Here is a 23339-nt window from a genome sequence, read left to right on the forward strand (position 1 = left end):
CGATAATATAATATCGTTTATGAAATATCACAGATCAATAATACCGGTTTTCAATTAAAATTGACAGTTTTTTGACAATCTGACTTTGACACTGACAGTCATTACTGGGTTACAGAAATTCAAAACAAAATAATATATTTAGGTAGAATTGAATATCAAATAAAGATAAGAAATTGGGAAATGGGAGATTCATTTATACCGGAGCCTAGAAAAGTAGGAGTTTGGGCGGAAGGAACCCATATAGAAGCAAAGTAGGTCTATTTTTAAAATAACTAAAAATCAATAACTTTGGAAAATACTTCTATTGTAAACATCACTTTCAGAGAATATGTAATACCTAAGAAGTCTCCAGAGTCTAGCGACGAAATACCTACAATTCCAGACTTAGATGACATGCAAGATATTTTTGAAAAAGATATTTCAAAGCCGCCCCCGTAAGTATTTGTGTAATGGCCTGTTCACATTACGTCCGCATAAAAGTTTTTCTGAGTGACAGACTAAACAATAACGGCATCACACGACAGTCTTGATTTGTGAACATTAAGACCTGGCAGCCTCTGAGTAGGATACTGTCAGGCCGACAATGTAAACTAGCCTAATCTGTCTTTACGTTGACCGCTTATCAGTCTCACATCTATCAATTCAGTTATTGCTGCTCTATCTTATAGGCAAAAATGAAAAACATTAAAAATGTAGATGAATAAAAGTTTTATTTGTAAAATATAGTAGTGATACTATTAGAGCGATTAATAGAGCTAATTTCTGACAAACTTCATATAAAATGGTGATTGAGGTAATTAATAAATTAATTTCAGTACAGAGTGTAAGGATGCAGAAACAGTGAATGCCTTAGCTGAAGTGGGTGTCGGGGTGAGTGGGAGTGTGGACGGCATTGAGGGTGTGCTGCAGGTGCTCAACTCCTACATACCTGACGTGGAGGAGGAGGAACCTGATACTGTGTGGACTGTGGACTCCTTGTTAATGCAGCTTGCAGATGAGGCTAATGAAAATGATAAATAAACAATTCTTTTTAGCTTTACAATGGTGAAACTATCTGCAAACCATGGTGTCTGACCAAGGTCTCACAACACCTATTTCTGGCGTGAAGCAGTTCTTACAATTTGGAAGGGTGTGGATAGACGTAGAACAACAGTTATACATAGAGCTGGTTACAGTTGTTAATGGGCAGTGACTACTATCATCAGGTAGACTGCACACTATTTTAGTACTTCTGTTATAAAAAAAATCTCAATTAAAGCTGCACCAAACACTGATGTTATTGTCCATTGGCCTACCGTGCAGTGAGAGTAGTTGCACTGTCACAAATTATCACAAAGTGATGTGTATTGTGCAGTTAACAAAAGCAATTAATAGAAATTTACTCTCAATATAAGGAAGGATGTTTCTTTTGTTTAGCTTTAATTAGGTGGTAATATTGTATGTTAGTATCTACACAACAGATCTAAATAGATCTCATTTTTATTTATTTCATAATTTGAAGATTTTAGTTATATTTAATGTGCAAGTTCATAATTTCTTTCATTTGTTACAATTAAGCATTTATCGACATAAAATCTGAACTAACTAGGATGGTTCATTCACTAGAATTAGTTAGCACATTTTGTGTCACCAACATTACTAGATGTTTGGTAATACAATAAATGGCAACATAATTTTATCTTCATATATTTGTGCAATGTAGTAAAGGATTAGTTTATTATTAACTTAGTTGTAGAATATAAACAAGTACAAATCACATTGAAATAATTTATTTTTGTATAAAACTTACATGATCATCTTTATTACAATATGAACATGTCTACTAAGTATTTTAAATTCTGTCCATTATATACATTAAAGTACATTTTGTATGTTTGATAAGGGAATGTATTTTTATTTATTTATTATTTTTAATGACCCTGATGATGTTTTACAATACCTACATAAATTATTATACAAGATTTTTTAATGAAATTAATACAATTTTCTTAAGGTAACAAATTAAAATTAAAAAGGCGATAGCCATTTAGCCTTTGTGTTAACTTAGTAGCCATGATAATAAATTAGTAAAACTTATTTAATGGTTGAATTTATTATTAATGGTTATTATTAATGGTTTACATCTATTATAGACTTCAAAATAATCACATAATATATACTAAATTATGTAACACAATAAAGACCATATGAATAAAAGTGATAAATTTAAACAAATCTCTTTTCTGAGTAGATATTTTTTTGTTATTTAAAATTAGAGCTTCTTATATGACAATTAAATTAGTTGGCTAAGACAAAATCGAATGTCTTGGTGGGACTAAGTGTAAAAAAGTCCTTACTTAGTACAATTTTTCAACTGACTGTGTAGCCTATTATACATACATACTTACAGAACACTTCAATGCACTTATATGTTACCATTTTATTATATAACAATATTATCTGGTATCTAACTCTAAGGCTTAGACTCTAAGCTAATTGGAGCTGGACAGATAAGCTACAAATTTGAAAGATAAAAAAGCTTAGCTAGTTGGGAAGCTATTTGTTCCAAATATGTTTATTATTGATTAATAATTTAAAAATAAATGGTTTCAATAAAGCTGCAAAATAGATCTGCTAATGTCACAAAATAGAATAATAATGCATTAATCAATTAAACCATTGGTATTTTCGAACTGCGAGTTGAGTGTACACAGTAAGTTAATGAATGTTAATTATTTTTACAAACTCATTCATAATGAAAACATTGTAATAGCAATTATTGTTTGTCTACAAAATTTACAATAACATCATTTTAGAATACTTACACGATTCTGTACAATGATTGAGCTACATAACAATGTCATTCTTGCATTTCAACTAACTCATGAGCTCCGAGGTTCTATGTTCTATTGGAGAAGCTTTGTAAGAATGCCTTGGTACTCCCGCCAGCACACCTGTATGCCATTAGGGCGGTTATAATTAGCACAACGTAGGATGGGACGATAGTAGCAGCGTACAGTTCTTTTTTATTTAACAAACTCAGTCCAGACACAAAGAAATGTGATCCAATGACCCAGATAACTTTGAGGTGATTTTTCTCATCCAGACCGTTGAAGAAAATGACACTCCAGAATGTATTGAGGAGGATCATGCAGAGAGTCATGGCTGCACTGGTCACAAAGAAGAACTCGGTGCCAGTGTTAAGCCCTAGTGTTCCTGGTCCTACCTGCAAAAATACAATTTCCAATTAGTCATTCTTAGTTCTCATTTCATTTTAACTGTAAAGTACCACCCACACATATATGTCTCACAACCGCTTTTGCACTGGTACATCCTGGTTTGGAGTGTGTGTTGAGTCATAAGTCAGATGGCATTCCTATATAAGCCATTTATTAATATGTACAGATGATATTAGATTGTTTATATTTATAGGTGTTTACATGCAACAATGACATCATGGAAATGATTCTAGTTCGCAATATGTTGTATTGAAAATAATTTAATACAATTTATTATCATATTTTTTGGATCACAATCAACTACTATAGCAATATTACTATATGTTACTACATACTGAAAATACATCTGCACCCCAGAAATGAGATAATATTTGCTTTCAACACTGCTAGCCTCGGATATACGGTTTACTTAATACTTACAGAGTCTGCAAGCACATTGATAAGAGCGATGGCACCACTCATGGTCCCGAAACCCAGCCCTGACACATAAGCTATCTGCAACTTGTTGCTGTTCACCTCGCGGTTCTCTGATATTATTTTGAGTCCTGCTTCGGTTTTGCGTAGCAGATGATACATGCCGTAACGAAATAATTCCTGAAACAAATCGAAAATATTTTCACATCAAAGATAAGATTACTTTTCGTTGAAGTAGTATTAGTCATACACAAAACTTTGAAGTATTTGTTCTTACCTGTATTAAAATTGCGAATACCATCCCAAACGCTAGGTAGGACCGCAGAGGGACCACAGCGTACCATATTACAGACGCGAGCAGAAATGATACGAGCCACCCAAATGCGGCTGCAATCATGATGATAATCCGTACAGGGTCATTGGCTATCGTCAACGCGAACATGGCCAGTGGGGGCCCGAAAGCGAGGAGAGAGCAGCTGAAAAACTCCGCGAGAGTCATCTTGCTATTTTATCAGTCGAGTATCTACACAAAATCTTACAATTACACTGCCTCGTGTCAGCTCTCATACACATTAATATAATTAGCTCTAATGATATTGTACTACTATTTTAATATGTTTCAATTAAAGCATACTAATATTATACAATTCGATGAACATTTATAATAATATTGCGGAATGTCATGTTGCACATAAAGTCATGTCACTAATGTTATGTCAGTCGTAGAAGGTGACAACCAGACTCTTTTTGATAACAGAGTAAATAATATCTTGGTTAATAATACATTAATCGGATTATTATAAAATTTATAAACGACGATGGGGATCAATGGTAAATAATATTACAAACGTGGACGTACTATGGTGTAGTGATAGACAATTATTAAAAATGTATTTTTGTTACCTTAACTTTATATATGTTTACTTTTCACATATATAAGAAGTGACAAAACTGTCAAATTTTGACACTAAAATTAGTATTTTTGTGCCTCATTGAAGATTGAAGAATCGGAATAGAAGAGAGACTTGCCAAACTCAAACACGCTTTTAGTTTTCGTAAATCAACAGCAAATTAAATGAAAGCAACGTGCCTTACTTTCGGTATAAGTAATTCAAGATCACCTAATAGTAAATAAACCCTTCCTCATGAAATTATGAGTGAAAAATGGCACCGAAATCAGCGAAGAAGACGCTATGGGTGGAGTGTGAAAAGTGCCACTGTAGTATAACCTCTAACGATAAGAATTTACACACAGAGTTGGATTGTGTGAAGGATCAGGTGAAATGTCCTTACGTGGAGGAGGAAACGTTGTATTCGTGGCTGGAGAGGGCGTGTGCGCCGCCGGAGACCGCGCCACGAGACGCCGTGCTGTTGCACCCGTCTGCCGCGAGCATGATCGGGGCGGTCATCGGCGGGCCGCTAGAACTCAGCAGGGAGGGCGCTCAGACTCTCGTGAAGCGAATGTGGCCCTCGAAGGGCTCTGCGCCTCCTGCTGTCATCTTGCCAGCCTCAGGTACACCATTTTCCACTTTATTTCTAAATCATATTCAACTAGTTAACTGGATGTGGCTTCTGTAGTTTTCTCAATTTCTACTTAATGGTAGCATTGCTCACATTACTGTTTCCATCAATCAGAACTGTGTTTTGGTTGTGCCTTTTTTCATTAGTTAGCCATTATTAAATAATTCTAAAAGTGTGAAAATTTTGGCCATGGTCTGCTATGCTTGCCGTATGCGGATTGGTAGGCTATAGCACCTTTGAATTTAAATCTAAAGCAAGTAGATTATCTCACAGTGTTATCAAATGCTTATTATTAACACACTTTTATTAGCTTGGGTTGTATGTATGTATGTCTTACATACATACCGTATGTAAGTAACAAGTAACGGAATCTTTGAACCTGATTTCTATCCACTTTGAACATTCAGTTTAATTCAAAATTTTGAAGAATTATCAAAAACCGATGACAATACACGATTTTAATAATTTTGTACCATTGTCCTCAGGATTAATGATTTTTGAGACAAGATTGTTCATGCGCCTTAGAGAATGTTCATCGCTTGTTAGATTGCAAATAATTATTGCTTTTTAAATCCAATAATGCGTAACTGTTATAGCGTGATTTTTGTTAAGAAAATAATAATGCTATTTCCCTAAAATTCAAAAGCTTATGAAACATATCTATAATGCCCTCTTGTAGAATGATTTTTAGGATTCCGTACTCAAAGGGTACTTATCAACATCCTCAGGATTAAGGATTTTCGAGGCGAGATTGTTCAAGCACCTTAGAGAAAGTTCATCGCAAACTAAATAGATTGATTTTTAGTTTTGAAAAATAATTTCTAATACGGATACATTTGAAAAATCTGAAGACCATAGTAGAAACTTGAAACATGAACATCATAACTTATATTCAACATCTTTTTTCCAGATCTTACTGGTCCTTGGTGTAGTGACAACAAGAAAGTAACAGTTAAAGTCTTAAATGAAGAAATAACTGATGCAGCACATGTGACGTATAAAATAAATAACCATAAAATAGATGTAGACATAAGTGATATCTTACTACATTACTTCGAAAATAGATTTATAAGTGTAGGTACTGTTCTAGTATACTATTACTTTGGCAAAAAGTTAGAAATTGAGATAACCAAAGTAAAAAGTCAGGAAGGCGATGATTCTTCCAGCAAGAAATGGTTCATTTTAGGTGAAAACACATTGTGGAATGTGGAAAAAGATGCTGTTCAAATTGTCAAAAAGAAATTGCCATCCCCTGGAGGAGTTGACCACATTTTGGAAGAAGTCAAAACATTCATAAGCATCTCCTTCAATACAAATGGCTTTGCTGCCAACTTTCAGCCCACAAGAGGTCTTTTATTGTATGGACATTCTGGCATTGGAAAAACTGCTATCTGCAAATATTTGATTGATACCTTAAATTGTTTCCACATTGAAATCAATGGACCGGAAATTTATAGCAAATACTTTGGTGAAACTGAAGCTTCAATGAAGACTTTATTTTCTAAGGCTGTGCAAAATGAGCCCAGTATTATTTTAGTTGATGAAATTGAAACTATATGCCCCCGACGATCATCTGGTAGCACCGAGCAGGAGAGAAGGATAACTTCGGCATTTGTGTCTCTCTTAGATAGCTTACACGAGCAAAACAGTAGGGTTTTTATATTAGCCACTACCAGGAAACCTGACTCCATAGATCCAATGCTTCGTAGATTTGGTCGTCTAGACAAAGAAATAGAGGTCCCAGTACCTGATAGAGTGAAGAGAAAAGAAATTCTATATGCTCTGCTAAAGAATCTACCAAATAGAGTGTCTTCACAAGATATTGATTCAATATCAGACTTGGCACATGGCTATGTGGCTGCAGACTTAGTAAATCTTTGCACCCAAGCCTCCATGAAGTGTATTAAGCGAAATAGTGATGCTATTAGTAAAGACGACTTAGTCGCTGCATTAACGGTTGTGAGGCCAAGCGCAATGCGCGAGTTGCTGATAGAAGTACCTAATGTAAGATGGACCGACATCGGTGGGCAAGCCGATCTGAAGCTCAAGTTGCGACAAGCTGTCGAATGGCCTTTGAAGCACGCGGAAAGTTTTCGACGCTTAGGAATCCGACCGCCAGGTGGCGTACTACTCTACGGTCCGCCAGGTTGTTCCAAGACGATGATAGCGAAAGCTCTGGCGACGGAAAGCGGACTTAATTTCTTATCGATCAAAGGGCCAGAGTTGTTCTCCAAATGGGTGGGTGAATCGGAAAGAGCTGTGAGAGATCTGTTTACGAAAGCTCGTCAAGTCGCCCCCTCTATTATATTCTTCGATGAAATGGACGCGATCGGGGGTGAGCGCGGGGAGCACGAAGGTGGGGTCCACGAAATGGTGTTAGCTCAGCTCCTTACAGAGTTAGATGGTGTTGTGCCTTTAAATTCTGTGACAATATTAGCAGCAACAAATCGCCCGGACAGGATGGATCGAGCGTTACTTCGGCCCGGTCGCCTGGATAGATTAATATACGTGCCATTGCCGGATTTCGAGACCAGATTGCAGATAATAGAAATTAAACTATCGAAAATGAGTGTAAGCGACGATATAAACTCCCATAATTTGGCGACAAAAACTGAAGGGTTTTCTGGGGCAGAATTACAGGCTCTCTGTCATGAAGCTGCACTGAAAGCACTAGAAAAGGATCTGGATTGCCAAGCTGTTACCATGGAACATTTTGAGAATGTTTTAAAAGACTTCAAACCCAGAACCTCGCAATCGTTGTTAAAGGTGTATGAAGAGTTTGCTCTCGGCCAGAGATCTGGCTAAATTAGAATTTACAAATTTAGTAGATGTATCAATGGATATTAAGTTAAGTTTTACTTAAATCAGTAATCTTTTGGCCTATTTATTTGTAAATATATTTTTATGAATTTTACGGGATATTTGACTTTTATTTTAAAATTATTTAAGGTCAATTGGAAAGGAATGAAACTGCAGTTTTAATTATCTTTAAACTATTTAATAAATCAGTAAGGACCTCATTATTACTATTGGTATATAAATAACTAAAATTATTGTAATCCTTATATTACTAAAATCACATAACAGTTTGTCAGTGATATAAACATGTTCAGAAATTTCAAGTCTTAATATTCTCGTCACCAAAGTCAATGAAAGAGTTGCTTTTGTTGTACCAATCAACTAATAGAGGTACATACATTATTTCAATATATACAGTAATATGATCTTGATGGGCGCGGATAGCCAGATTCAAAAATATATAGAATGTACGAAAAATTGCATTATATTAAGTGAAAACTGATTTAATTTATAGATTTTCTTTATATTTTTGAATTAGGCCATCCATCGTCAACAGTAATATTTCTCTATATATTATAATATTGATGCTATGCTTGTTGGACAAGCCCTCTTTGCACGCTGGTACAGAGCAAAGCGAAATTATTGCCTCATTTCCATACAAATACTAAGATAATTTTGTGGGAAAATGCTTATTTATTGTAACAATATTATTTCTATCAAAACCATCGTAAATACATTAGGTACTTAATTAATTTTGTGCCCCAATGAGCAACTAAAAATTGTGTTGTTTGGTTTTATTAAATTTTACTTACATTAGGCACTGGATAGATAGAAGAGACGTCGAGCAAGGCCGTTCTGCAGCGTTGCCTATTACTCTTATGTAAATTATACATAAGGTAGTGTTTTGTATAATACTAGATGAACTACATCCGCGCGCGACGTCCCTTCTGTAGGGCCAGTGCATTTACTCTACTTATAATTATTATAAATAAAGCAATAAGTAGGTATAATATTTATGCAACAATCCTACTAACGCGGGAATTCTTTACTCACGGGATTTACGGGATTATACAACACTACATAAATGCTTTTGCGGTTCTACACTACTACAAAGTTATTTTGTTGTTCAAAATATTCACAGATCTTTTTCAATAATTGCGACTGGAAACTCATTGTTCAATAGCTCGAATATAATTTTGGACATTACAATAATTTCTTATTTTAAATTTATGTTAGGTCTTGTTTTGTTTTATAAATATCTATCAGTATTTTTTGTACAGTACCAAAGTAACCAATTGGACATTGAATACTTAACAACATATCATATATAAAGGTAATTATTGAAGATACTGCAAGCAATTGCGTGAAAGTATTTTATAAGTGTATTGTCTATCCATTTGGTTACATCATATTAGATTTTCATGATACCAGTGATGATTACGAAGTTCTACTCCTGTTTAGTCTTTATTCAATAAGTGTTAAGGCCTTGAATAAAGTTACTTCAACCTCGCTCGCAAAGTGTTGACCTCAAAAGTTTCCTCACCATGTTTTTATCACCATTAAATTAGGTAATTATTTCTTAATATATGTTAGATTCGAACCTGAGCCCCCAGTCTTCCAGTGATAATTCTAATTCTAATGGATAATAATATAAACCCTTTTTACACCTAATAAATGATCGTATGTACAAATGTTTTTTTTTTGTATTTTTATGACGACAAAATTTAAATGAAATTCTCACTCAATTTTTGCACTGCAAACTATGAAAAGTATATGAATTCAATTAAATGCCACACCATTAATACATTTTCTATGACTCTTGATTATTTCATTATATTCTCGTAAACATTTTTACTTTTAAAACCTGACATAAAAACTATTAAACATTTTCTTTGATTTGATCTTGATTTGAAGAAATATACTTTCCCCTTTATATTATGTCCCCATTAATAAACATGTCTATGTGATAATGTCAAGCCCATCCCCACTGTGTCTTCTGCAATGATGTCATATTATTATAATTTATTAATTTCAATATATTATTTATTTTAGAGTTATTATTATTTGTATTGTGTGGCATCTATTTCATTTCTTAGTTTCCTTCTTAGATATAAGCTCGTTTTATGAAAGTTGTGACGTCAACGGAGCTTATGACCTCAGTTTTGTGGACTCCACCATCTCTGTCAACATACAGTGACATAGGATACGTTCTAGCCGTCCGAGGTGCTGGTAAGATTTGCCCTGTGAGGAAAAAAGATTTCATGTAGGAAAAACCATAAGGCCTTTATTATTGCCATACAAATTATTATCAGATAATGTTAATATTGACTTGCAGTTTGAGCATCAATTGAACATGTGATTGAGAAATTATCTCCAAGAAATTTTGCCCCAGATGGACTAAACTTATCTTTGTTTTATAATATAATGGAAGTAGCAAAGGAGCTTGCAATTCACCAGATGGTAAGTCGCTACTGCTGTCCATGGACATTAGGGTGGAGTGAAAATGTATGAAATTTTATTTTTCTTTTTTTTTTTAGATGGAATAGCGGTAAAAAGTTGCCTTTTAATGAGTAAATTCAGCGTACAAAATATTGTTTACTTGTCTTAATGTTATGAGGTGCCCCAACCCAATTAAAAATTTGAAAAATACAGAATTTTGAAAAACACTGATCTAATTTTTAATGATAGTATTTTTCTAGATTTCCTGTATATTATTAAACAAACTACATTGTGATACTTTAAATAAAAGCCTGATCAGTAGTTTAAATATTTTTAATCAAGAAAAGTAAAAGAAAATCTTATCAGGGAATGAAACAATTCAGAAATAAGTACATTATTCGATGTTATTTTGTTTTTTTGTTTTAAAATTAGGCATTTGCTGGCTTGATAATAGTCTTGCCCTTATAAAACCGTCTCGTTTTTTTTCTCCACAAACTGCACTTGACGCTTCGGTCACCAATTGGATACAGCGCTCTACGGCTTGGGTATGGCAGGGAAAATCTTTAATAGTTTTACATGTAATCAAACCACTTTTGACAATCTCTTTCAAGGCTTCATCAGATAAATTGGAAGTCAGAGGTGGCTCAGTTACCTTACAGTCTTGCCTCATAATTAGATCAGTGTAATCTTTTGCATAGAAATTTAAAGCAGTCACTTTAAATGTTCGAAGCTTTTTGGTCGGTGCTCAAGTCATTTCTAGCAACTTCAGGTAATATGCAGATGGTAAATTGAACAATTGGCATTGATTCACATTTTTGTAATTCAGATACAATAGGACCTGAAAAGCATTTAGGCCCTGTAGTTTTTCCATCCAAATGCAATAAAAGATGTCGCAATGGTAACTCATTCGAATGTAACTGGCAAACAAACCGTTGTAATGGTTTGTTAAGTTAAAGGAGGTGTTATTCATTATATGGAGGAAGACCTCCATATAATGAATAACACCTCCTTTGAAACCTGTATTCAAGACTGTACCATCGCAACCAACAACCACTATTTTATCCAATTCCACCGATTTTGTTCTCAAATGATTTATTATGATAGTTTCAATACTTTTAGCAGTTCCCGACTCACACGTAACATGCCCGAAATAATTACTTCCTGGCTCTGATAAAATCACATAATGGTCTTCTGTTACTCTTTTTCTATAAAATTTGCCTTCCATCTGAATACAAACTAAAGTCTTATCTTTTCTGCCATACATATAAATTCCTTGTATTCTTTTATATAATATTATTTAACGATTATATGACAATATTAGACGTTGGTGCTTTTTGACAATATTTTGCAAATTTCTCTAGAGTTCATGATGTTGGGGGCACCTCTAAATTTATTATGTGCTAAATAAAATTTTGTGTGTGTATTTGTGAACAATAACAGCAACTTTTTACAGATATTCCGATAACAATACGAAAAAAAATAATTTTCACTCCACCCTAATGGACATCTGTAATCAACCACAAATAAAATTAGGAGTCCTACCTGAGGTTAGCCACAGAAAATCCTCAAGAATTATATCGGAAACTATCCTCAAGAATTATATCAGAACAATTCAGAGGCGGCCTTAGAAAAAAATTTAGGTGGTGCGACATCTCATGGTGGCTCCCTAGGACCTGGCGATGTTTTTTTACGTTTTAATGGTATGTTGCAGACAAGTCTTTACGGCACCCCTTATATGAAGGCACCCATATGCGCACTGCTCGCAGTGCCCTAGTGCCGCCCCTGAGTATGTCTCCCATACCACACTCTACGCTACGGCTCTGTCAAGGTGGCATTATATTTTAAGTTGTAAATTAAACATACAACACTGCTGAGTCTAAACGCGCAAGATCTCCGTGTGTCGGTTGTAGCAGATAGCGATCCAGTCTGGCTGCGTGGCGCCCCACTGGATCTGGTTGACCTCGCCCTCGGCGGCCGTGTAGGCCAGGATGGGGTCCTCGATGGCGCGCGGCATCTGCTGGATGTCCCAGATCAGCGCCTGGTGGTCGTCGCCCGCTGTGCAGATGTGGCACGAGCTGGAGGTGACCGATTAAAGATATTATTTTAAAAAAAACCCCAATTAGACAAATGACTGATATGACGAAAAACATTACGTTTCTCAGTTGAGTAGGAGAAGAATTAATAGCAAATGAGTCTTGAATACTATGAGTAATTTGAAGTAATGATATAAGTTCAAAAACGTACGTAGTTTCGTGCGTTGTTTTGTGTGCGTTGTTTGTGGCAGTGAATGTTGAAGTAATAAAGGAAAAATACAGTGGAAAAATAGGTAGATATATTTGCATTATTTATATATTGCATGTGTTGTACAGTATTCGATATTATATTGACATTTAAATTTTAACCAAGCAAACTACTAATAGACTTGAAAAAATAGTACAAATAAATTATGTGTTACATCGGCGCAACAAATATTGGATAATGTGTTACCTGTGCGGCGCCCAAGCGATACCGTTGACGCACGCGCGGTGGTTGTTCAGCCTCGCGACGGGCGTGCACGGCACCCGCACATCCAGGATGATGACCTCGCAGGCGTCCATCGCCACGGTGGCCAGGTAGTTGGGGTCCTGCTTGTTCCAGGCGAGGCGCAGCAGCGGCGTGTGCGCGGGGTCCTCGTAGATGATGGTGGAGTGCTCGAGGTGGCGCAGGTCGAACATGCGCACGGAGCCGTCCGCGCCCACCGACGCGAACATGTCCCGCCCGCCGCCCGCGCGGCTGAACGCTATGTCGTACACCTCCTGTATACACGCAGACATTTAATACATTAACTTTTAGGTATATTGTATTTACAATAATTTAAGTGTTTTTAACCTATTAAAAATTATACAAAAGTCTGAAGGGTATGTGCCTACCTGTCTACCTGTCCATATTTGGCCTATATGGCAAATATAGGCTATAATCTTGGGAGAAAACTTTCACCATGGTTATGTCACTAACAGATTAATGGATTAATAATGAAAGAAAAATGCAATATACTAGTTATTTCATGATTATTCCTACCGATGGAGGTTTATAAGTGGCAAAATTCCAGATAATCTTAAAAAAAACCTGAAAACGAAAGTGGAACTAAGTATATAACTAAGCTTGTTTAATAGTTTGTATCTTAGTTCATACCTTATCATGAGCAATCAGTTGTGTCTTTACATGACCAGAGACCTCATTGACCCTGCCGAGCACCTGGCCTGTCTCTAAACCCCATATGGTGCATGTAGTGTCAATGCTACTTGTGCCAATGAGGTTGGGATCCACCTCGTTCCAATCGAAGGACGTCAGCGGCGCGCAGAAATCTGAGTTCTTGTTGTTGTTCAGAACACACTCGAAAAGAGTATAGGGCTCACCCGCACGCCATATGCGCAGGTAATCACCTGAAAATAATTAAATTTGGAGTTATTATGCAACTGAAATAGAATTATATGAACTATGATGAGCAATGAAAAAAAGAAATGAAAGAAATAACACTTTATTTTATAAACATCACAGTATATACAATGTTATGTCAGTTAGCAGGCAGCTATATTAATTTGTATATTTCCAAAATAGAATTAGAGTATGATATAAAGCTGATAACACAACAAAACCCTTCTAAGTATCATTATTCTTCTTAATTTTAATATAAAAAATATTTACATATCTCAACATGCACTGTAATACGGACAAATTAAAAAAACAATCTTAAAAAACACTTGTTAAGTACTAAAATATTAAAACAATTTATTTTAAGTCTATAGCAATGGTGAAACTTATTAATACAGTATTTATTAATATCTTACCACTGGTTGCAAGAAGGTCTGGATAAACCCCTTTACTGTCGGGGATCCACATAATCTTAGTGGTGGGGTATGGGTGGTCAAAGGTACTCTTAGCACTGAATTCACTGGTCTCTTCATCTAGTGATATTATTTGCACCTATGGAGGAGTAATTATATTAAACTAGCTGACCCGGCAAATGTTGTGTTGACATATAAATAAAAAAATGTTAAGGATGAACAACCCTTATCACTTAGGGGTATGAAAAATAGATAGTAGCCGATTCTCAGACCTACTCAATATGCATATAAAATTTGGTGAAAATTGGTTAAGTTGTTTCGGAGGAGTATGTTTATTAACATTGTGACACAAAAATTTTATATATAAGATATGGTTTGGTGCTCATATACATTTTTATAAGGGCTGACAAAATATTATGACTGGTACAAACATATTGATTCATATAGACTCTCTCTAAATAGTGGGCACACACACACTCTATTATACTCTTATAGTGTGTGTGTGTGTGTGTGGTCACTATAAATAAATATTCAATTCATTTGATTTGTAGCTATGTTCAAAATATTATACTAGAACCCTGTATCATTAAAAAAAATGATTTTCTTTTTATTCTATTTATTTTTTTAAATTATACCTTGTTGTTGTACTCCTCTACAAAACTTCCGAGAGCCAATCGGAATCTCTTGTCTGGTCGTACAGACCAGTTCATGGAGTACAGTGGCCATGGTGCTTGGTATCTGTGGAAGAAAATATCTGTTATTTACAGAATATGTGAATACAAAAAACCTTTAAAACTAAATCTTAATTTTTTTTAATTTACAGGCTCAGTTAATATATACTACACTATTGTCTTTGTTGATATGAACTTTATGTTTTATTTTTCCTTCTCAGCTCAGTAATGTTTTGTTGCTGTGTATTTTCCACACTTATTCCCAGTATTGTGGAAATTGTGAGTTTCCTATGATACCAATGATTTGTGTACTTATCTTTGTATGTGTCTATACTCATACAAATAACCAGGCTCCAAACAAAAATTTAAATTGATCAATTGACGTCAATTCGGCCAGGGATCAAACTTGGAACTCTCTACATGCCAACCCAACAGAGCATTAACATTGAGGGACAGCAGACTAACAATTACAATATGAATTGGCACACAAACTTTGGGCATGTATTTTATTTATAGCTGGCCCAATTACTTTGCATAGTACAAGTTAGTTGACATAACACCAACAGCTGATACTTTATCCACACCTCTATCAATACAATAATAAAGATCTATATCTCTTACTTGTATATTTCCTTTCGTTTCGTACTAGAACTCGTCGTACTTGAACTGCTGTGTGGCATAGACATCCTCGATTAGGATTTACGATCTGAAAGAAAAATACATTCAGAATCACAGTGAAATGTTTTTAAAGTAGTCACAAGTCACCTTAATCACCGTTAAATTACGTTGATAAGCTATTGAACCCGTAATCAAATGGAAAACAATATTGTAGATATAAATATTTCAATGTTTTGTATGTAGTACAACATGTACTTGCCTAGGGCTTTGAATGAACTTTCACTAAAACTATACCTAGATGAATGATTTGCACTATGTATTTAAGTGAAAAATACTGTACTAATTGAAATTAGGGCATTATTTATATCGCGAAATGTTCCCTAACACATAACACATGTAAGCGTCATTCCATTTTATTTCTACTTTGACGTTGACGTTTGCAGTAACTAATGACAAGTTTGATGTTTGTCAGTGCTGCCAGTATTTAAAACATTAAATTTATTAAATTGGATTCTGGTATTTTGTGAAGGTTCCTATATATGTTACTATACTCTTTGTTTTTATACTCGCCGAGTGCAGACAAAGAGACGCGAGTATATAGTGATGAGTATGTAAATAACTCACTCGGTACACGCTACGATGATCGTTCATTGTGACTCAAAGGATTATGCGCCTTTAATCGAGTGCTACGCTTACATATTGGTCATTGTTCGGCGAGCTACTCACCAAATTATTCGCGAGCATACGAAGCATCAGGTTCATAAACGAGGTTATGCCAATACGGTTCATCCGGGAGGTACCACTGCCTTATTCTTATTCTCCAATGTTATGAAAAAGAACATAATATATTGTGCAATATATTCTAGTGTTGTCAAACATTAATTTGATATGCTTAACGACGAAACATTGTGCTAAATGACATCGACTTGTATAGGTACCTATACACGAGTAGGACCTACTCCTCTCATCCCCTTTTATTTCCCCTTTTATTCATTGATTGGACTAATAAATTTAAAAATAGAAACAATTTTAATTACTCTTTTACTTAATCCTGTCATTTTGTTGTGACGGTATGCTTACTGAAATTAAATCTTAAGTATCTTCGATTTTTTCTGACACACCTAAGAATTAGGAGTATAACTTTAAAAATAAGGATGACTAATTCACAAGGCTACAGTTGACCCACATGTTCCGATATCTATTCTGATCACGTCACATACTCTGGTTAAGGACAACGCTTTCTTTCTTATCGCAATCCCCGCTTAGGGATTGTGAGGTAATACAGCGCAATGGATGGACGCATGCAATCAAGACGTAAGTACATACTCCAACTAAGATTAATAATACACTTCTACTGCATTATGTCTTATGCCTTAGATCATTACCCTAGTTTGTCCTACCTTTAAAATTATATTTATTTTATAATAATATAGGAGTGGCAGATGAGCCTGCAGTCCACCTGATGGTAAGTGGCTTCTGCAGCACATGGACTTCTGTAATCAACTTGAGGTCGGCTCTAGGTGCGCTGTGGGCTTACCTGGAATGGCTTGGAAAGGTTTGTCTCCCTTGCCACACCCTTCAAACCGAAACACATCAGCGCTGAAAAGTAATGTTACTAGGTAAAAAAGTGCTCTACGGCTTTCCAATTATATATAGAAAAAAGCTATAATATGAAACAGAACAAATGAGATGTATTTATGTTTAAAAGTAGCAATTAAAAGCAAATATTTTATTAATTTGTGATACTTTAAAAACGTACTCAATAACTTTCAATGAAAATTAAAAGTAATATAAATACGTAAAACTATGACGCATAAGTAAGTTTCCTTACAAACTTTTTAAATTATAAACCGTCTTTAAAATTATACACGTCTTTTAAATTATACACGTCTTCAACCACGATCTAAAATTCATACCTATGACGTTATTGCAAAATTAATAAGAATCGATTTTTTACAGTGACCATGAAAACGTACCATATGAACGTGCGAGCGAGTCACAATTGATTTACCGAAATTACATCATGTATTAGATTCGCAACAAGCTCCGTTATAAGACAAATTGAACCCCGGTCACCGGATAAAAATTATGAGCTCCAATCAACATCTTATCGTAAGATCTGCGTCATGTAGTGGGCGAGACAAGTTCTTAATAGGAACTCCTTTGAACCAAATATATTTGTTATTCATTTATTTATTCTAATAAGAACATTAGCGTGAGTAGTTATACAATTTAGATTAACATATAAATTTGTGCAACTATACATTTGTGAAGTCTACTTTACTACCTACATGTGTATGTACTTTTAATTCCATCTTTAGATATTTTTATTCATTAGGTCTCTTACGAGCTTAACAAAGCGCCTATCACACGCGCTTTGCGTACTCTAAACCTCGCTGCAGATTTAATTGATATATTATCTTGCTCTCTGAATGAATTTACAAATACGACACTGTTACTGTGCTATTTTGTTTAAAAAATTGAGGAACCACCCTACGGTTTTGGGGAATTATAGCTGTGTTTAAATAAAATAAATAAATAAATCTTTGAGTCGGGAAAGACAAACCATGGTTGAAGGTGAACTGAAAGGGCTATTAAAACGCATAGGCAGTTAGTAAATACTGTCAAGTAGCTATAGCGCTAATAACAGTGTCTGAATAAAATTTAAATTCCATTGTCTTATCGAACATAGTGGCTCGATCCTGACCTAACTTGGCTCATATTTAGTGGAATGTTCGGAGACTATATCAAGCAGCGCTAGGTAACCTTTGGGAACAAAGCGGTCACCATTGCTTGTCAAAACAAGACGAATGTTGGGCAGACAAAGCATTATTAATCTGTATAGCAAACCTCCTTGACCTAACCAATGAGTAATAAACAGGAACGCCCCCTAATGTTGAACTGCGAAATAATACCGATAGCCGAATTATTTCAAGTATTGTGGGTGTTCGCATGGTTTGGGCACAGATAATAATAGTACTGGTTTCTGTTACTTTGTTCACAGGGAAACGCCTTAGTAGGTACGCATAATGTTTTGTAATTTTATAAAGAATGGGAAAGTAAAGGCAAGTATATGTGTTTCGAGATGGTAGAACTCTTCATGGTTCGATTTCCATGGCACCAGCGCCACAGTTGGTTTGGTTGGATGATTTATAATAGCAGTGATAAGAGATGTTATGTTTTGTTTTGAAGGGTATGTTAAAAAGGAAACACTTCCTTACGCTCTCAGAGAAAGCAACGCATTTTTAGTCCACCTCAAGTAATACTTGAAGGTGGTAGAACCCTTTGTGGTCTGACTCCGGCGGCACCACCGCCACACCTATTTCTGCCTAATAACAGCAGTGTTAGGCGCTGCTGTGTTCCGTTTTGAAGGGTGTGGTAAGGGAGACATACTTTTCCGAGGCGTTCCAGCTTAGTCCTCAGGGGTAGTGGCGCATCTGTGGCCGACCTCAGGTAGGAATATCCTATTTGGGGTTGATTACAGATGTTCATGGGCGGCAGTAGCCACTTACCATCAGGTGGACTGCATGCTCGTCTTCTACTCCTATATTATAAAAAAAAACTTTAATTTTATCTGAGGTTAATTATTGATATACATGGGTAGCTGTGGTTATCATCCGATTGACTGCATGCTTATTTGCTACATCATTTTATAAAACAACCTGTCTAACAATTTAATCAACCAAAACTTTGCCTAATAAATGGTTTTTCCTTTTAGAGCAAAAATATTACATAACTCAGGTTACATAACTCAGGTTATATCCTCAGGGATAAATAGCATTAGGTACATGTTCTAGAATCTGTTGAAAGTCGTATGTTCATCTTAAAGTTTTACATAAATATTATTATTATCTTTAACATTAACTCTCGGGCAGGAGAGAGCTTCGTATGTCGTTGGAAAGTAATCTTTACGATTTTAAACTTCAATTTATAACGTAAGCATGAATGAAACCGTAAGAGAAATAAGGATAAGCATTCATTTTATTACCGTTTCTTTTTAATATTTAATTTCTATAAGCTTTTACTTGAGTCTAATTAAAGAATAAGAAGTATATTGTTATATAAAATAGAGTAGATTGATTGACAGACGTTGTATTTTTATAACCTTTAAATTTAAAAAGAACTTAACAAAATAGTCCAGATAGAGTTTCATAGATAACGTTCGCTATAACTCTAGCTCCTAATCACCGATGTGACATTTAGAACAAAGTTGCGCTAACGAAACGTCGAATTAAATGTCATAATTAGTTTTAAGCTTTCAAGTTCAAGACCATTACCTGAGCGGCTCCACATACTTATCGAAGGGAAATCAGCATGAATCGGACAGAATGATTAAAGTGATGGATCTGATGATTCATAGCCTTAGAATTCTAAGTGTTGTGTGTTGCCGACTTAGATTCTCCAAAAACGTAACTGGTGTAGTTCAGGAACTATTTTCATATGCATGCAAATAAATTTCAGCTGAGAAAATTCATGAGTTAAGAAAATTGTAGGTAAAATAGAAATATGTCTTTGTAGTCCCTGGACCACAACGGGGTTACGGTATACTCTGCCTGCCGTAAGAGGCCACTAAAAGGGGGCTTCTGCGGTTACGGGTGCCAAGAGTGGGAGCACGAACCACCCGGCCAGCGTGCAGCGACCCCAGGAAATGTATGACAGCGGAATGTATGGTCGCATAGGTGTAGGTATGGCAAGTTTTATTCTCACTACGGCAACAAGCTTAGAACTCCGGTTGCCCTTCCCTTTGTAGATCCTGGAGTCCTAAAGGCAGCGCCGAGTTCGTTGGGTTAGTGCGGTAAGATTCCCACATAACACCGTGTCGCTCCCACAGCATCGGGTACCTACAGGTTTCGCCCTCGTGTATAAAAAAAGAGAAAATAAAATAACCATTTGTTTCATTTATTCACTTTCAATTATTGCCAGATTCCAGTTCATAATCAGATTTTTGTTTCCAAGCTACATACCTACACTCAATGTACAGGCGCTCGTATGGCGAGATTTAACAATTAATGTAGATTTCAATCACTAATTAGTTAGTACAAATGGTCGTTACGTTATCATTGTAACGTATGCACACCGACTACAATGATGACATAAAACTGCTTGATCACAGATTACAGGCTCTTGTTTCACTGCTAACTAATTTGTTTTATAAGATAGAAATGATTATTATTATTAATATTGAGTAGCATGTAGTCAACCACATGCTATGTGGCTGCTGCGGCCTATGGTCATGTGTAACCAACTGTATATAGAACTGTAGGGCTTCTACCTGAAGCCGATCACAGACGCCACTCCTGAGGAGTAAGGTAGTCGCTTCATACCATAGATATAGGATGTCAAAGATACACAATGTCAGTTTTTTTTTTATAATATAGAAGTAACAGACGAGCATGCAGTCCACCTGAAGGTAAGTGGCTACTGCCGCCCATGGACATTTGTAATCAACCGCAGATAGGATTAGATATTCCTACCTGAGGTCGGCCACAGATGCGCCGCTACCCCTGAGGACTAAGCTGGAACGCCTCGAAAAAGTCTGTCTCCCTTACCACACCCATCAAACCGGAACACAGCAGCGCCTAACAGTTTAAACGCATTACCAAAATTTATATGTGTATGTGTGCGTAATAGTGTTGTTACCGTTATATTTTATATCGATTGACATCCTGTATTAATTTGATGAGCCTGGCGTGGCAACGTAGCTTTCGTATCACATAGACAATGCACGAGTATCTTAGATAAGATAATATATAAAGCACGCCCAATGTGGTAGAACATAAGGTACTCGTTATTTAAGATCCTTCTAAAATACTACGTTCTAGCAAATAAGTAGGTTTTTCTTAATAATATCGGTGTAGCATACGAGCAAGTCGAGCATATAGTCCACCTGATGGTAGGTGGCTACTGCCGTCCATGGGCATCTGTAATCAACCCCAGATACCACATATGTGCCGCTACCCATGAGGACTGAGCTGGAACGCCTGGGAAAAGTATGTCTCCCTTTAAAGCAGAACACATCAGTGTTTAACGCTGCTGTTATTGGGTAGAAATAGGTGTGGCGGTGATGCCGTCGCAGTTGAACCACTAAGAGTTCTACCACCTTAAAATGGTACACATATACTATATTCTCGCTCAAATGTAGTGAGACAAGTGCCTATACACAGTTCTTATAAGCATATATCCCTCTAGTAGTTAACGTTATTGTTTTCGGTTCGAGAAAGGTCACGGTTCAAGGTCTTCGGTCTCGGTATTGTCTCCCTACTTCTGGTGGTGACCAGGCTATCTGGTGTCTTAAGAGACATTTCTATCGCGTATACGATGACATATGATTTGTATGAGTATGTGCAAATATTTAAAAATTGATAAAATCAACCCCGGGAAAACGGTAGGGCCGCTCTCGTGGCCTTACTTGTAGGAAAAATGAAACCATGAGAAACCTTTTTTTTTGTTTAATATTTCTTAGTCTGTGTTATGTGTTAAAGTGTAATACCGCTGGAATATATCATATTAGTTAAGTACACATATATAGTTAAGCATGAATGCACCCAAAACACTGGAACAGTAAGTCACACCTTTTTTTTTTTTTTTCTCTCGAGGGGGAAACCTTCAAAAGGTACCCGGTGCCGTGGGAGCGACACGGGGTTATGTGAGACTTTTACCGCACTAAAACCTCCCCGGTGGCCGTCCTCGGCGCTGCGTAGAGGACTCCGGGATCTCCAAAGGAACGCGACCGGAATCCTCTCAGCGCACTGCCCCGTCGGGCTCCGCCCAGGTGAGTTTGTATCACCACACCGTCTGGTGTATACGACGGAATGCGACCACATATACCGCCGTCCTTCCCGGGGTCGCTAGCCGGGCAGTTCGGGCTCCCACTCTTGCCGCCCGCAACCCCGGAAGCCCCTTTTAGTCGCCTCTTACGACAGGCAGGGGATACCGTAGCCCTATTCTGATCCCGGAACTACAGGGACAAGAAAGTTACACATAATTCATTTTTAGGGTTCCGTACCCAAAGGATAAAAACGGAACCCTATTACTAAGACTCCGCTGTCTGACGTCTGTTCGTCTGTTATAGGGCTCTACCGTATAGATAAACACTTGAAATTTACAAAGGCGCCTGCTATAACAACAAATAATAAAAATATAAAAAAGTTGAAAAAAATGGAGCCATACAAGAAACCGCTATTTCTCGACGTTATATATATATATATTGAACCGTAATAGGTAGTCAGTTCAATTTTTCACGATGTATTTACTTCAGTGGCTGCTATAATAACAAATCGCTCATTTGCAAGACTAATGGCACAACTCAAAATTCATTTTTCTGTTAATATCTGTTCTGTTAAAACAATTTAATTCCAAATATTTCCTATTTTAATGTGTCTTAACAGTTCTGTGGTTATATACATAACTACTTATAATTGTATTAATCATTATTATAATTTTCATTTAAATAAAATATTTCGACACAAAAACATTGTTTAGTTTTAAACTGGCTCTCCTGGAAAATTACCTTTTTTATTATTCTTGCAAAGCAGCGAAATATTACAAAAAAAAATATATATGATGGTACGGAACCCTTCGTGTACGAGTTCGACTTGCACTTGGTCAATTATTTGTCTTTGAATTTACTGCTGTGAATGTCCTCTAGTTATTACAATAATGTGGCAACACTTCCCGTCGTGTGCGGTTTTACAATCCATTGGCCGTAAATTGAGCAAAACCAAAAAATATAACACGAACCAACGCTGGCGAGGTACAACGTGCTAGGCCATTCATTTTCTGACCAACGGCATATATTTTTTGTGTCACAAAAAATATGTTTGTCTTATATTGGA

The 23339-nt window shown here is 36.1% G+C and overlaps 4 protein-coding genes across 6 annotated transcripts; 2 read left to right on the plus strand and 2 right to left on the minus strand.

The window, feature by feature from the left end:
- Positions 1-12: 12 nt before the first annotated feature.
- LOC140749834 (uncharacterized) lies at positions 13-1718 on the plus strand. The gene is made up of 3 exons (XM_073083044.1): positions 13-251; positions 324-434; positions 816-1718. Exons 1-3 carry the CDS (start codon positions 181-183, stop codon positions 1018-1020), a joined length of 387 nt encoding a protein of 128 aa, XP_072939145.1. The 5' UTR covers positions 13-180; the 3' UTR covers positions 1021-1718.
- A 35-nt stretch (positions 1719-1753) lies between these two features.
- On the minus strand, positions 1754-4346 carry aph-1 (gamma-secretase subunit Aph-1). The gene is made up of 3 exons (XM_073083043.1): positions 3910-4346; positions 3639-3812; positions 1754-3205 (listed from the first exon to the last, which is right to left on the minus strand). Exons 1-3 carry the CDS (start codon positions 4129-4131, stop codon positions 2879-2881), a joined length of 723 nt encoding a protein of 240 aa, XP_072939144.1. The 5' UTR covers positions 4132-4346; the 3' UTR covers positions 1754-2878.
- A 246-nt stretch (positions 4347-4592) lies between these two features.
- On the plus strand, positions 4593-9059 carry LOC140749831 (ATPase family gene 2 protein homolog A). Its single transcript, XM_073083042.1, has 2 exons — positions 4593-5145; positions 6064-9059. The coding sequence occupies exons 1-2, from the start codon at positions 4797-4799 to the stop codon at positions 7956-7958; spliced, it is 2244 nt and encodes a 747-aa protein (XP_072939143.1). The 5' UTR covers positions 4593-4796; the 3' UTR covers positions 7959-9059.
- Positions 9060-10007: 948 nt separating this feature from the next.
- On the minus strand, positions 10008-15945 carry wap (DDB1 and CUL4 associated factor wap). 3 transcript variants are annotated; one of them, XM_073082823.1, is made up of 8 exons: positions 15764-15945; positions 15508-15592; positions 14851-14953; positions 14219-14354; positions 13563-13813; positions 12879-13186; positions 12255-12466; positions 10008-10193 (listed from the first exon to the last, which is right to left on the minus strand). In XM_073082823.1, the coding sequence occupies exons 2-7, from the start codon at positions 15570-15572 to the stop codon at positions 12268-12270; spliced, it is 1062 nt and encodes a 353-aa protein (XP_072938924.1). In that variant the 5' UTR covers positions 15573-15592; positions 15764-15945; the 3' UTR covers positions 10008-10193; positions 12255-12267. The 3 variants fall into 3 exon arrangements, with proteins under 3 accessions (XP_072938924.1, XP_072938925.1, XP_072938923.1); XM_073082824.1 differs by lacking the exon at positions 10008-10193 and having other exon boundaries at positions 11894-12466; positions 15799-15945; XM_073082822.1 differs by lacking the exon at positions 10008-10193 and having other exon boundaries at positions 11894-12466.
- Positions 15946-23339: the final 7394 nt, after the last annotated feature.

Source organism: Epargyreus clarus, unplaced genomic scaffold, assembly GCF_041222505.1.
Source record: "Epargyreus clarus isolate Ecla_fem2 unplaced genomic scaffold, WU_Ecla_fem_2.2 ptg000018l, whole genome shotgun sequence".
In the NCBI taxonomy this organism is placed as follows: Eukaryota; Metazoa; Arthropoda; class Insecta; order Lepidoptera; family Hesperiidae; genus Epargyreus; species Epargyreus clarus.

What these genes read in the sequence shown, in the direction of transcription:
- wap (XM_073082823.1), bottom strand. Translation starts at nt 15,572, where the DNA reads ATGTCTATGCCACACAGCAGTTCAAGTACGACGAGTTCTAGTACGAAA. An exon ending in AAACGAAAGGAAATATACAA is followed by an intron (nt 14,954 to 15,507) that starts GTAAGAGATATA and finishes TTTCTTCCACAG; the next exon opens with ATACCAAGCACCATGGCCAC. An exon ending in AACTGATTGCTCATGATAAG is followed by an intron (nt 13,187 to 13,562) that starts GTATGAACTAAG and finishes GCGTGTATACAG; the next exon opens with GAGGTGTACGACATAGCGTT.
- LOC140749834 (XM_073083044.1), top strand. Translation starts at nt 181, where the DNA reads ATGGGAGATTCATTTATACCGGAGCCTAGAAAAGTAGGAGTTTGGGCG. An exon ending in GGAACCCATATAGAAGCAAA is followed by an intron (nt 252 to 323) that starts GTAGGTCTATTT and finishes CATCACTTTCAG; the next exon opens with AGAATATGTAATACCTAAGA. An exon ending in GATATTTCAAAGCCGCCCCC is followed by an intron (nt 435 to 815) that starts GTAAGTATTTGT and finishes AATTAATTTCAG; the next exon opens with TACAGAGTGTAAGGATGCAG.
- aph-1 (XM_073083043.1), bottom strand. Translation starts at nt 4,131, where the DNA reads ATGACTCTCGCGGAGTTTTTCAGCTGCTCTCTCCTCGCTTTCGGGCCC. An exon ending in TATTCGCAATTTTAATACAG is followed by an intron (nt 3,813 to 3,909) that starts GTAAGAACAAAT and finishes GATTTGTTTCAG; the next exon opens with GAATTATTTCGTTACGGCAT. An exon ending in TCAATGTGCTTGCAGACTCT is followed by an intron (nt 3,206 to 3,638) that starts GTAAGTATTAAG and finishes GTATTTTTGCAG; the next exon opens with GTAGGACCAGGAACACTAGG.
- LOC140749831 (XM_073083042.1), top strand. Translation starts at nt 4,797, where the DNA reads ATGGCACCGAAATCAGCGAAGAAGACGCTATGGGTGGAGTGTGAAAAG. An exon ending in TGTCATCTTGCCAGCCTCAG is followed by an intron (nt 5,146 to 6,063) that starts GTACACCATTTT and finishes TCTTTTTTCCAG; the next exon opens with ATCTTACTGGTCCTTGGTGT.